A 13,496-nucleotide genomic window follows, 5' to 3' on the forward strand; every position below is an offset into this window, starting at 1 on the left:
TGATTCTATTAACTCGTGAATTCGAGAAATAGGTGGTTATGTAATTGTCAACACTAGATGTTGCTGGTTAATCTGACTTCACACTTCGACCCCAAAAAAAAAAAAAAAAAAAATCTGACTTCCCACATTTGTTAAGGATCTTTCTTTTATAAGTAAATCCAGTTCAAGTTTTATTTTCTTCGAAAATGTCAAAAAAGCTAGGAATGGGAATTTCATGTCCCCATTTGGTTGGTAGAAAATAAATGATTTTGAAAAATATTTTAATCTTAAAAAATATTTTCACGAAAAATAAAAATATTTATTCATTTGTTTATTTTTGTAAATAATATGATCGATTATTTTTAAGAATTTTTTTTAAAATTATTTATTTTTCATGAAAAAACGCACGCTTTTTTTTTTTTTTTTTTGTTGGTCGAAAAAAAAAAACGTACAGTTAAATAATATATAATGCTGAAGCAAACCAAATAAGACCCGAACTGGTTTTTCTGGGTCTGAAGGCCCGAAATGTTGGGCGCTTGTATCTTCCTGTCTTCAGATATTTGAAGCTTGAACTGGACAGGCCTTAACGATGCAGCTCTTCTTCGGGCCTAGCGTCTCTTGGGCCCACTTGGGCCCGATATTTCCATATAAAAAATTGGACATGGTTTACCGACTCAGCTCTTCTTCGGGCCTAGCCTCTATCCGGCCCACCTAGGCCCGATATTTTTCCTTCTCAGGACGATACCTTCAACGAGCGACGGCTACGTATCATCATCGCATCATCTCCGCGTTCTGATCTGAACTCCCCGCTCACTTCGTCGCAGCTGTCACAACGGCCTAGCGAGAGACGACGGACGATGGCGGGGCTGCTGGCATGGGCGGCGGACGTCGTCGGCGGTGGAGCCAGCGACGGAGAGGACGAGCGCGACTCGATCCCGGTCCTTTTCACCGAAGAGCAACGGCGTTACGTGCGGGAGCTGGATCAGAAGGCCGCCACTCTCGGCCGTTCGATCCAAGATCTGCGGGCGAGGATCCCTCCGCAGGACATCGCCCAGCGCCTCCCGCACCTACACGCTCACTCGCTCGCCTCCAACGCCGCTCTGGCGCTCCAGTTGAACTCTCACTCCACCACGCGCGAACAGGTAATGATCGCCCGAAATGCGTATGGAAATGCTCGCTCTTTGGTTTCGCTTTTTTTTTTTTTTTTTGGTGGTTGCATCGACTATAGCGGATTTAATTTGTTATTATAATTCTAATTTTATGTTGATTGCACTTTCCGGTGCTCGATTTCGTTTCAGCTAGAATTGGTTCAGTATTAATGTATCTTCGGTGTGATGGTTTTGGAGGAACGAACATAAGTCCTAGTGAACTCAGAAATTAAAGAAGTTATGCTAGTGAGGACTCTGATTGATTTTGATGGCTATTTTTGCTGATCATGTTACAGTAACCTGCTGCTGCTCTTATCTTAGTGAATCTCTTCTTTTTACCCCTGTGATTGGTGAGTTATAACCCTCCACATCAACCACATGCGAAATCAACTAAATGTAAATATGGTTGATGCCCATGGTTTAATCGACCCACCAATCAGATGGGTGGTTGCAGGAACTCCAACCCAAAAAAATCGCAGTGCCACTAAAAATGTTCGGACTTTGATCACTTTTCATGTTGCCTGGATATGAAGAAACGAGCATTACATGATGATAGAGATGAAAACAAAGCGCTTTTGAGAATATTGTCGGAAGATCGTACTGTAATTTGGTTATGCTTGCCCATTCTAATGGGTATAACTTCTTCTGTTTGATCATAGCTCCAAAGGCTGGTTGAACTTTCAGATCGATCGCATGTGTTTGTAGATTGAAATGTTGACTTAATGTTTAACAGGGGGCCGGCTGGTCGGTTGAACGTTCAGATTAATCAGATATCTTTTTGTAGATTAAAATGTTGACTTAAGGTTTAATACATGTCAGGTCCAACTGAGGGAAGTGACCCTGCGAGAAGAAAATGCCGCATACGAAAAGGCTATCTCGAACTGTGAGATCAAAGTTAAAGAGAAAGTGCAGGAAGCTGACGCACTTCAAAGGAAGTTAGTGGTATGTTTGAGATCCCAAAATATCACATAATTCATTGCATCTATTTTGTGATATGACATATGAAGTATCGGCCACATTTTTAGCAGGATGTTTTGTTTGATAGTTGGGCTCTCAGAATAGTCAAACTGGCATTGTCTTTTGGGAGACGACAATTGTTCAAGTGAACTTCATGTCTTGTTGTATACTAGGATATATTTGCACGTGTTGCAGCTAAAGAAAAATCTCCTTCACATAATGCCTTATTCATTTTTCTTTTGGGGATCATTTATGTTAACAGGAAATGGATGAGAATGAAAAGAATTTGAATGCTGCACTGGAAAATGCTCAATCAGCCATTGAAGTTGACGAATCTCATCGTTGTCCGGAGATAGTGGTTGAATCTAAATCCCAACCAGATATTCAACCTGGATTGGATGCGGAAACGTCTAAGTCTACTATGCTAGAAAACTTGGAGAGCAAGAAGAAAGAGTTGGTCGGTAGTTGAAGTTCTTGTGCTCATAGATTCCCACTTTCCCCTTTATCCTTTCTGTCTGAGTCCTCCTATTTATCAGCTAAGAGCTTTATTTGCAGAGTGCGGTGGAGGAGAAAGTTAAAAATGTAGAGAAGAGATGGGCGCTAATTCAGGAAAATGCACTGAAACAGCCTTCACCAGGTATCCAGCCCGAGTCATTGTAAACTCATTAGAGAAGTTTGAACGAATGTCTTGGTACAAAAATTGGATACAAAGAAATAATGTTTTTATGTGAATGGCGTCAAATAAGTGGTATGTTGGTTTTAATATTACATGCTCACTAGAGGGTTATGTGAATGATAGATAGATGTCAGTTTCTTATAATGAGCAAAATGAATCACAAAGTGGATGTTCTGAATGGTATAGTACCCCGCATTGAAGCAGTGAGAGCAAATAAAAAATGATGTAGAGGAATCAAGTTTTTGATATAAAATAACAAAATGCAGCAATATAATCAAAGCTAGAACAGATATAGCTTAATCTCCGGGGTTTTGAAAAGCAAGCAACAAAATTAAAAGTCTAGAGTAAATATGACAAAATTCGGCGTACACGAGCCTTAAGGGTTTAATCTAATTATAGATCCATTAATCTCAGGCATTGAATTGAAAGTCACATGCTGGTTGCATACTTCTTAATTTTAGATAGGAATACTAAAATTAAACAAAGAAATAGAAAAGGTCCAATAGCACTGTTTGTTTGAATGTCCCACGAGGTGCAGGGAAATTGGATGTTTATATGGTCCATAAAATCCCCTAGTTCAATGGACTTGGATTACCACCCCCTTTCACATACAAGCTGGACAAATAATGACACGAGGAAACAGAGAATGGACATGCAAGAATCACACGCAAAAATGAAATAGTGGGGCATGAAGATTGAAACTTGGGGCTCTGATACGACATAGTAATGTCCAACTTAAAGCTTAAGCTATTAGGTGAAGGAAGTTACTTGTGCATAAAGCCCCTACAAACTATATGAGCGAGATTGGTGGGATAACTTCAAGAAATACGAAATAATAAGAGCTAATAATTTTAGTATTATTAAGTTCTTCTGTTTTCTTATTGCTCCTGCATCAAAAGGTTTTAAAAGTGTTGACTGTGTCTCATAGTGGCAGATGGCTCAATGATTTGTAAGTTTTAATTGAACATAAATTTTACTAGAGAAGTTTCAATCATTATTACCTTTCCGTTTACTGATAATTCTTTTCCTTTCATCTTCATTCTCATCTACGTTTTCTTTTATTCTCCGGCTGCATGAAATGGGGGATGGGGGAGGGACATGTTTGAGGCTTGAGAGTTGAGTGAAAGAGATGTGCAGTGATGAGAGAACTAATAAGGAAGCAAGGATGTTATGTGTTACTCTTGATGTTATTGCTGAAGCCTTTCATACTTGTCTGTGAACTACCGACAACTCTAATATAATAGATATTTGACTTTTGCAGCTCAGAGAGAGAAGATATTGGATAAACAGCTGCACTGTTTGCTGGAGCAATTGGAAGCAAAGCAGGTAATTTAGTTGTTTAAGTGATGTGCACTTCTTCCTACATCAAGAATTCAGGCAACTTTCCTGGAGGAAGACATAAAGTCTTTCTGTTGATTGTAGGCCCAAGCAGAAGCCTTGGTCAGTGAAGTTCATCAGAAAGAAAAGGAACTAGAGAGGTTTAATGGGCTGTGGAAGAGGCTGGAGAGTAATTCCCTGGAGGTGAATGCTGCGAGAAACCGGTTTGGAAGAAGCATATTTGACAAAGGGTCTGCTTCTTCAGATTACACAGTTGACGTGCAACACAAACCCTTCTTTACCATTGGCCGTTGGGACAGCCAGCTGAGGCCTGCTGTGCTGAGGTCTGGTTTCGTGCTTTATATTTTAGCTTTGCACATCCTAGTCTTCCTCAAGATTGCCTTGTAGATGCTCTGTATGAGTTATTCGTGTTTATAATATGAAATTTTCCTTACAATGTTATCTGTTCTACTTTTCTTCAATGGCTTTATTTCTCTGGAGGTAATCCAGATTCTTATAAGTTCAAATAAGTAGCTTCATGTAAGCTATAATATCACTAAACAATGTGTTTTAAAAGCTTACTTCATCTTGTGTCTGGTATCTATTTTCCCTTAAGTTATGGTCAGAGTCTTTCATCCAACTATTGCTATACTTTATAGGATACTGGCCGTAACTTATGGCATAGTTAAAAGATGGGGAACAATGGTGGTCAGACTGTGATCTTTGTGAATCAAGTGTCTAAGTAACAAGGTAAAAAAATTATGCAAACTGCATCCTTCTTTAATGGAAGAAGGTAGAGTTGTGAGCCTATGGAACTATTTTTGGCATTTTTTTCCTTTCCATTGGAGCGTTTAAATGAGTCTTATCTAGTAGCTTGAACTTTTTTAGGCAATGTAAAGACTAAATTCATCTAGAGAAATAACTAAAACTGAGTTTGGCCTTCATCATTTCTGCTCCAACTTTGAGAGTAGGCCATCCTTTTTGACCATTTCTGCTCCAATGCTGGAGGCAGGTCATTCTTTGAGTTCTGCTGTCCTCCTCTTCTCCATTGGGTGAGAAACGTCTTTGAGGGGTTAGTTTGTTAAGAGGGTAGCTCTGTCTCTACTTCGGTAATGTCTCCTCCCCCTCTTGAGTGGAGTGCCAAGACTGTTATCGCCTCTGCTTGAATCTTGAGGACGATCTCATCCATGGCCAACTCATCTTGTTTGATTGTCATTGAAAGCAGTACTATTGAATCGTCTTCTCTTTTATCTGTTTTTAATCTCCCTTGGTCCATCACTGCTCTCCTCAATTCATCTCTGTCCACTACTCCAAATTGTCCTGTTTTTGAGACATTTATCGGCTTAGTTTTTCTCCCTCACACCTTGTCCTAATTCTCTTCATCGAATCTGTCTGCGATGGTTCTGTCATTGCAAAAGCATTTGGCACTCACCGATATGGTATCTTTGTCATCTGGTGCTTTATCAATTCCCTCCCCTGTTAATATTTTCAGTTCTTCTGCAATCCTGTTGGGGTAAAAAGTGTAAGTAGAAAATGCCCCTACCCACGATCTCGAAAGTGCCATCTGAAACCCGTGCTCGCGAGGGAGCTAAGATGGTGCTTTGGGACTAACTTCAGAGTCTTGCTTGAGGCAAAAATCCATTCTGAAGGGTTCTTAAGAAAATGACTAAATTTCAAGGCCATATTTGAAATCTTCGCTAAAATATGAGTGATGTGGATGGGTTTGGGTTTGATCCGACTTGGATTGGGTTTGGGCCACATAATTATGCGGTACAAATCAAATGAGTCAATTTTGATCGAATTCATTCAAACTCGGCTCGACCCATTCATTGGCCAGCTCTACTCAAGTTAATCAATTACTTGTCCGCAAAGTCTACGCTTTCACATAAGCCGGCTGTTGTGCATAGCTTATTACATATTAAGCGGATAAGAGGTGGTTCGAATCTTGGAGGCCCCTCGTTAGCTTGTTTGGAAGTGTACTTGCGAATCTCACCGGAGAATTACCCTTTTTATTTACTAGTATGGCATCCCTGCCAAAATTACAAAAATGTGATTTTCTTTTGGAATTACTGTGAAGATTTGTGTTATTTTGGCTGGCTCAACCAGAGCTATCCGGCTCTCAGTCTTCCGTCCTGGTAGTGAAGCTCTTCCTTGTCCAGCACCCTCTCAACCTTCAGCATCTCCAGCAGGAAATCATTCCAAACGTCAATCGGTCCCGGCAAGCACCAGTGGACGCAGTCGTTGTACAACGTCACGTTTTCCTGCGGCCAATGCCCATAGCTACTGGGATGACCGTCGGGCCGTAATAACATTGCTTGTGTCGAGTCGAGCAACCTGAACTTCAGACCTCTCTTTCTTCCTTCCGCCTGCGCCCTCTTGAATTCTTCGATTTGGACCATGTACACCTCCAGGTTGCGACCCTCCAAGGTGGCCTCGTCGCTCCGAAACGGCCTTGTCCTCAGGCAGTTCCCGCCTTCGTTCCACTCTCCGTTTTCGAAATGAGACGGCGCGAATGTCCGAAGAAATGTTATTCCCTTGTAGTTCTTCAGGCTGTTGATGGCTCGAAAGGCTGTCCTGAATGCTTTTCTGTAGCCATAGAACATCGTGAGGTCGGTGATGTTTTCCTTCCGACAGAAATTGCAGCCGACTATTTGACGATTCTCAGAGAAGATCACCGGCCGGGAGAACCAGTGCCAGGAGGAGATGATCACATAATCAAATTTGTCGATCTGGGTGGTCCATTCCTCATCAAACTCATCAAGGTAGAGATTAAACAGGCCAGTGTGAGTCGGGCCATCGGCATCTGCTTCCCTGAACTTCACCAAATAGGGACTCCAAAAAGTGGCGATAGTGAAGTTGTATGATTCGTATTTCAAGCGTTTGAACTCCGGGTCAGGCGAGGACGAAACATCTGTGGGATATTCCACCTGGGAATGCATGAAGACAGTACTTGTTAGAAGGGTCGAAAACCAGACAGACAGCACGGTTACATGGTCGCAAAAATCATTGCAGATGGTATGAAAATGCCTTTATCAACTTGGTTAATTGGTAACAACAAAGCGAAATGAGAGACGTATTTAGGAGGCCTACCTTGGACAAGAGACATACTAGAGACTGCATGTGGTTTCTTCCCACCGAATCCCCGACGAATGCTAGGGACTTCCCCTGAACGAGCTCCAGGAATTGGGTGGGGTCAAATATAGGCAGCTCGCAACTGTCGGGCTTCCACCTCCATTTCATGAACTCGGTGTCGGGCCTCCCATGCTTCATGCAGTTTTGGTGGTCGTGAATCGCCCAACATGTGTCGTTCGTGTAGTACGGGCCGTCGGGGTTCGGAACCCACTCTCCGTTGAAAATATTGCACGTCTCTAGGAACTTGGGGCTCGAAGAAGATGCTTTGGGCGAACTTGTAGCTGGAAGCAGGGGTTGCAGTAGAAAGGGGTCATACAGGGAGAACACACTGAGGAGCACTATGAGGAGGGTTGACAGCAAGACCAACTTTTGGGACTTAAGCGCTCCCGGCGTTTTCCACATTGGAAACGTCGATTGCTTTGAGCTTCAATATGTACTATATTGTATTCTGCAGCTTATGCAAGTTAGGCTCTGGAGCTGGATGATTCTGCAGCTTATATAAGTTAATTCTTGGTGATGTTATCATGGATAGGTTTTTATGATCTGAGTACGGAAAGTTGATTGGTCTTTATTGTTGCGCTGCATTTTTGGATGAAAGAAGCTGATGTTTATAGTATCGTCATGCCTGCCATGCATGACTTGTTGTCCATGAACAGGGAATTGAGATGGCCATTCCGCTCTGCAAATTATATGTCATGTTTCGTCGAGAAACAGTGAAGGACCTTTTGATGTCGCAACTTCAATGAGCAACCGAGAATGGAAAAACAGCTTCGTCCTTAATCGCAGATGAGAGGCATGTTATTTTCGATTCACTGATATGAAAGAGGCCTCGCAACCATCTACAATCAAGCAAAATAAGACGGGTGAAGTCAAGAAAAAGACACTAACTTGCTGGCAAGTTTGACAAGGCATCGCTTTATTCGTTCTATGGGTTACTCTTGGATGAATGCTGCAACATTAGACACATGAAGAGAGACCATACATGCATGCATCAATGAAAAGAGTAGTAAAACTTCGCTTATAGACGATGAGGCGGAGGCACCATGAGCTCATGTAACTTGCTCTTACCTCGACTGACCGATCATCCAGTTTAAGATTTGGACAAGTAACCTCTAATGAATCCAACCATTTTAGGATCACAGGCATTCTGGGGGATGAGTGATTCTAGAAATGCTCAGTGGCTCATGGTACAACAGCATCATAGCAGCTTCTGCAAACGCTTCGCGATGGGAACATTCACATAGCCAGCGACACATCGACAAGAACAAACGGAACCTCAGTACTTACTCAACCATCTTTTGCTAAATGGGGTGCCATTACACACAGTAATGCTTAATTGATTAGTTAAAGAGTTGATCCGGCACAAAGTAGATGACTTAACTTAACTGACCAGATTCATCCAGCACAAAGTAGACGTAACTTCGTTTCTTGATCTTCAACCTTCTCTATGTGCCTCTCTTTGACTTTTTTTTCCTTTGAAAAAGAAGAACGAAATCCAGAAGGATGATGGAATGGGACTGACCAACCCCTTTTCCTTTTGGTACTTTGAGGTTCTTAATAGACAATTTATCAGTTTGGAGACGGACAGTCTTCTTCATTATTGTCGTTAGTTGCAATGGTGAGATCGGTAATGGGACTCCATTTATCTGTTAGCCTGTCCTCTTTGAAATGTCAAATTCTCACTTGAAGAATCGCTGCAATTTTCTGTTTCTCTTGTTGGATTATTCCACAAAAAAGTAACCCATTGAAGATGTTAAGCCCAAGAGCAATTTCTCATTATTGAATCTAGTATTATTCTTTTAAAGCCTCTAAAAAAAAAGAGAGTTTGGTGAGGATGGTGCTTTCACATTTTCCAGAATTGAAGTTGAACGCACAACTTCCATCGAAGCCAAGCATCTCAAAAACTATATGTTGCATCGATCAATGCGGGCACATTGCATTAACTACTTGTGGTTTACAGAATGGAGCTATAAACCGAATTCGGAAGCCATAACAGCTTTAAAGAACGACAAAAACCGATTGCCTGAGCTTATCGACTCAATATAAGAAAGTCTCGGACTTTACCATCCAAGGATTCACCCGCATTCCGAGCACCTATGGCCGTCTCTAGCATTTCGCCCGAGATCACTGACAAAGAGACAATGCTCGATTCATGATCCTAGCTGGTCACACTTTTTCAAACTACATAGTAATTGTCAGGTCTAAACTTTGAGCAATTCATGTATATAGGGTTATTCAGGAAAACGAAAAGTAACCCCACGGCAAGGTAAATGGGAAGTACAAATGATGCACGCCAGCTTTCAGTTTTGCCAGAATGAGACTTCTAATTCCACGAGCAGAAGAACATGGTATCTTTCTGGGGTTACTTGATCTCACCAGGTTCATGTCTGAATTTCTAATTTCAAAGACACTGAGCTTGATTTCCCGGAGAAAGTGTGGTGTTGTGCAGGTAATATCCATAGACTGCCATTACAGTAGCCAAAAACATGTGGCGTGCTTGTCCTAAATTTGCAAAGGGGTACACAAACAAATCTCAAATTGATGTCAAGTAGCCAAATGCCGCAAGATTAATGCAACGACCATTTGAGCCTTCGAACCATCACTCTGCGACTCCATGAGAAATTACAGCACCGTGAAAATCAGTAGAATATTACAAAATGATATCCTCTCTCTAGTATCTAATCACTCAACGTTGGGCTGCTACTCGAGGGATTTGAGGGATTTTAGCTAACGATGCACGTATCTTCTCTTCGGAGAATGACAAGTCAACCATATCTCCCTGCAGATACTTCCCATAAGCTGCCAAGTCAAAGTGGCCGTGTCCGCACATTGCTGTGAGTATGACCTTTGATTCTCCAGACTCCCTGCACGAGAGGGCTTCCCTTATTGTTGCGGCGATGGCATGAGTTGGCTCCGGCGCTGGTATTATCCCTTCAGACCTGGCAAATTGTATGGCGCCTGCAACCCAGGGAGTCACGATATTAGCTCACAGTGTCTCGCACTAATCGCATAAAGTCAACAAGAATTAGCCACTCTGCAAACACAAGTTACTTCTAGAGATGGCGTGAGCAGTGTGGATGGTCCTTTTTTTTCAAGCAGGGCTTGGAGAAAAAGTACCTTGAAAGCATTCAATTTGGGGAATGGCAATTGCTTCCATGAGACCCAACTCATACACATGAGATATCAGTGGTGCCATGCCGTGGTAACGCAACCCTCCTGAAGAAAATAGAAAGCAGATATAAAGAAGACGGAAAAGGAAATGGTGAGGTCAACTGATAGAGCGACTCAAATGCCAATGTTAACATACCAGCATGGATAGGATCAGGAATGAAGTCGTGCCCCAGAGTATGCATCTTCATCAATGGAGTCATTCCCACTGTATCGCCATAATCGTATGCATACACGCCTTTTGTTAGCGAAGGACACGCTGCTGGTTCGATGGCTCTTATGATGGGTTTGATATTCCCCTTGAGCTTCTCTCTAATGAACGGGAAACTGAGTCCTGCGAAATTTGATCCACCCCCGGTACACCCTATGATCACATCAGGGGTTTCGCCTATTGCCTCCATTTGTTTTATGCACTCCTCGCCGATGACCGTCTGGTGTAGCAGAACATGGTTGAGGACACTTCCGAGGCAGTACTTGGTGTCTGCATTAGCAGCTGCTACTTCTACAGCTTCTGAAATAGCTATGCCTAAGCTGCCTGGGCAAGATGGATCTTCTTGGAGGATTTTACGACCGCCCTCAGTAATTTCTGAGGGAGACGGGTGTACTTTTGCGCCCCAAGTCTGCATCATCAATCTACGGTATGGTTTTTGGTCATATGATGCACGGACTTGCCATACCTGTACAAAGAGTCGAGTTTCAATTTAAAGCATCTCGAAGTCACTATTTTCAGTGCTACTGGTTAATTCTTCAATTTTTGCTGTAGATTTCCTCCACAGTGGTTGGCAAGAATTGCCACCCACTAGGAACCTCAAATCCCGAGCAAGCTGGCAACTTTAAGAACGAAATATTTTCGGAAAACATAAACGAAAGTCGGGTATGAGTTCACATAATCGTTCTGCATGTAATTGCTAAAGAGTCGTCCGAGATAGCATTAGGGGAAAAAAGAAAACGAGATACGACTAATGTTTAGCTGTTATCTAGCTAGCTACAACTGTAACCTCTTTGGCCTTTCAAAGTTTGCAATTATCTAATGTGAAATCGACAAGCTACCAATTGTAGGATTTTGGTCGATAAAACTGCCCGAGAAACTTTTACATTTCTTACCTCACAGTTGAGACTGAATAAGCTGCATGCGAAGGCCAATGCACTCCCCCACTGGCCAGCACCAGTTTCAGTAACGACCCTTTTGACGCCTTCCTGTGCATTGTACCAGACTTGAGGCACGGATGAGTTCGGTTTGTGCGACCCAGCAGGGCTAACACCTTCATACTTGTAGTAGATCCTGGCAGGAGTGTCGAGAAGCTTTTCCAATCTCTTCGCTCTGAACCAAAGTGAGTCATAAGATACTTCTCACAACTTCATAGCAACAGCATTACCATCGGAGAAACAGAAACAGCATAACAAACTGCAGAATGTTGAACCTTATTAAAGGCGTCGGACGCCAAAGCTGGTAAATGTCAAGAACTTCGTCAGGAATATCGATAAATCTGTCGAGACTAGCTTCCTGCTTGATCAACTCATCAGGGAGAAGAGGGGATAAATCTTCGGGTTTAACCGGCTGAAACGTCCTAGGATGCAATGGTGGAGGAGGCTTAACGGGTAAATCAGCGACTAAATTGTACCATTGACGAGGAATTTCAGTTGGCTTCAAGCTACCGCTCAATGATGCCCTCACGCTAGCTCGGGAGCCATATGGCCTTGGACGGTTTAATTTTGTCCTCAGCATGAAACTCCCCTGCCCTGTCTTCTCTCCTAGATTGAACAATATCACCAAATCAAAAGAAGCAAAACACACTTTGCCGAACGGAAATAACAGGCATATCACGCCACGAGGGACGGCCAATTTACAATTTACTAGATAGTAAAAGGAAATGTATATCCATGGACCCATTACTCGTATATGTCTTTGTTCACTCCTTGTAATTAAACCTTCCGCTAAGAGAGATGTAATTAGCCGATTCCTCCTTACCCGCTCACCAAAAACATCAAATTTCAAAGAACAGTAAGCTTTTAGGTCAAATTTTCCAAAAGGGAAAATAATTCTCTTCTTCTTCTTCTACTACTGCTGCTGCTGCTACTACTAATCTTGTTTCAAGCTGAACCGAGATGAAACCGCAGAACAAATACAGAGCTGAAGTTCCAAGCAATCTTAACATGTAAGCACCAAGAAAAGCAGCAGAACATCCACAAGCTTGAATCTTTGCTGCTTCTTCGGTTTTCCCCCCTCTTCTCCTTCTTTTTTCCAGATAAACCGGGAAATATAGAAGAAACAAGACAAAGCCAAGAGAAAAGGCAAAAGGGAAGGGGCCCAAACTCACCATTACTTTGGGTTCTTGAACAGAAGATGGTTGCAGCTGAATCTGCAGACCAAAGAGAGCGAGAAGCCATTCTTTTTTGCCTCAACCGTGACGATCCAACCGCGGCAGGTCAACCGTCACAGAGCCAGAAAGCAGAAGGACGATGAACAAGCCCTCGCCGCCTCAAGACATTGCCGAGGATTTGTCAAAAGATTTTTTGTCTCCATCAAAGGAGTTTCACGTTTGACTCGGATCCTTCAGGGTCAGGGTCAGAGTGGTCCCAAACAACGCAAAAGGCAGCTGTCAGCTTCGACGAGTGTACGGAAAAGTATCGGTTCCTTCTGTATTTGTCGCCTCTGAACAAAGTTTCTTTCCAATACTTTGGTCCTACCATCATCGTTCATACGGGCCGAGCTTGTACTTCGTTGCTTGATAGGCGAAACAATCGTTCATTTTAAATTCGGTCGGTTTCCGTACATCACATTTTGACTATTGGAAATTGAAAAAAAAAAAAACAGTTTATTGTGTTTTTTTTTTTTTGGTCAAAACATATGCACGGTTTATATTTGAAAGGAACCAAATGTACAATGGATTTGGGCCTCAGAGCATGAGAGGACCTTTAGTACAACAGGTTGAGTTACAGCCCAATTACTAGGAAGCGCGCCACGCTGCTGGGCCCGGCACAACCAATGAGCAGCCTGGTTGGCCTCACGTGGGCAGTACCGAAAGCCCAGAAATCCAGATATGCGATCCATGAAGAAGCAGCATTCCTGCAGAATAGGGTACGTCTTCCACGAAGCTGATAGAGAGAGCTCAGGTTCG

The 13,496-nt window shown here is 42.5% G+C and overlaps 3 protein-coding genes across 3 annotated transcripts; 1 reads left to right on the forward strand and 2 right to left on the reverse strand.

Annotated features, from left to right (window-relative positions):
- The first annotated feature begins 720 nt into the window (after positions 1-720).
- Positions 721-4,677, forward strand: LOC115726541. The gene is made up of 6 exons (XM_030656454.2): positions 721-1,121; positions 1,947-2,069; positions 2,347-2,541; positions 2,640-2,721; positions 4,022-4,086; positions 4,183-4,677. Exons 1-6 carry the CDS (start codon positions 837-839, stop codon positions 4,483-4,485), a joined length of 1,053 nt encoding a protein of 350 aa, XP_030512314.1. The 5' UTR covers positions 721-836; the 3' UTR covers positions 4,486-4,677.
- Positions 4,678-6,185: 1,508 nt separating this feature from the next.
- LOC115726529 (protein trichome birefringence-like 19) lies at positions 6,186-7,812 on the reverse strand. The gene is made up of 2 exons (XM_030656435.2): positions 7,168-7,812; positions 6,186-7,004 (listed from the first exon to the last, which is right to left on the reverse strand). Exons 1-2 carry the CDS (start codon positions 7,609-7,611, stop codon positions 6,186-6,188), a joined length of 1,263 nt encoding a protein of 420 aa, XP_030512295.1. The 5' UTR covers positions 7,612-7,812.
- Positions 7,813-9,653: 1,841 nt separating this feature from the next.
- On the reverse strand, positions 9,654-12,850 carry LOC115726540 (tryptophan synthase beta chain 2). The gene is made up of 6 exons (XM_030656453.2): positions 12,696-12,850; positions 11,799-12,129; positions 11,482-11,698; positions 10,517-11,054; positions 10,327-10,425; positions 9,654-10,167 (listed from the first exon to the last, which is right to left on the reverse strand). Exons 1-6 carry the CDS (start codon positions 12,763-12,765, stop codon positions 9,896-9,898), a joined length of 1,527 nt encoding a protein of 508 aa, XP_030512313.1. The 5' UTR covers positions 12,766-12,850; the 3' UTR covers positions 9,654-9,895.
- Positions 12,851-13,496: the final 646 nt, after the last annotated feature.

This window comes from Rhodamnia argentea, chromosome 8, assembly GCF_020921035.1.
Source record: "Rhodamnia argentea isolate NSW1041297 chromosome 8, ASM2092103v1, whole genome shotgun sequence".
In the NCBI taxonomy this organism is placed as follows: domain Eukaryota; kingdom Viridiplantae; phylum Streptophyta; class Magnoliopsida; order Myrtales; family Myrtaceae; genus Rhodamnia; species Rhodamnia argentea.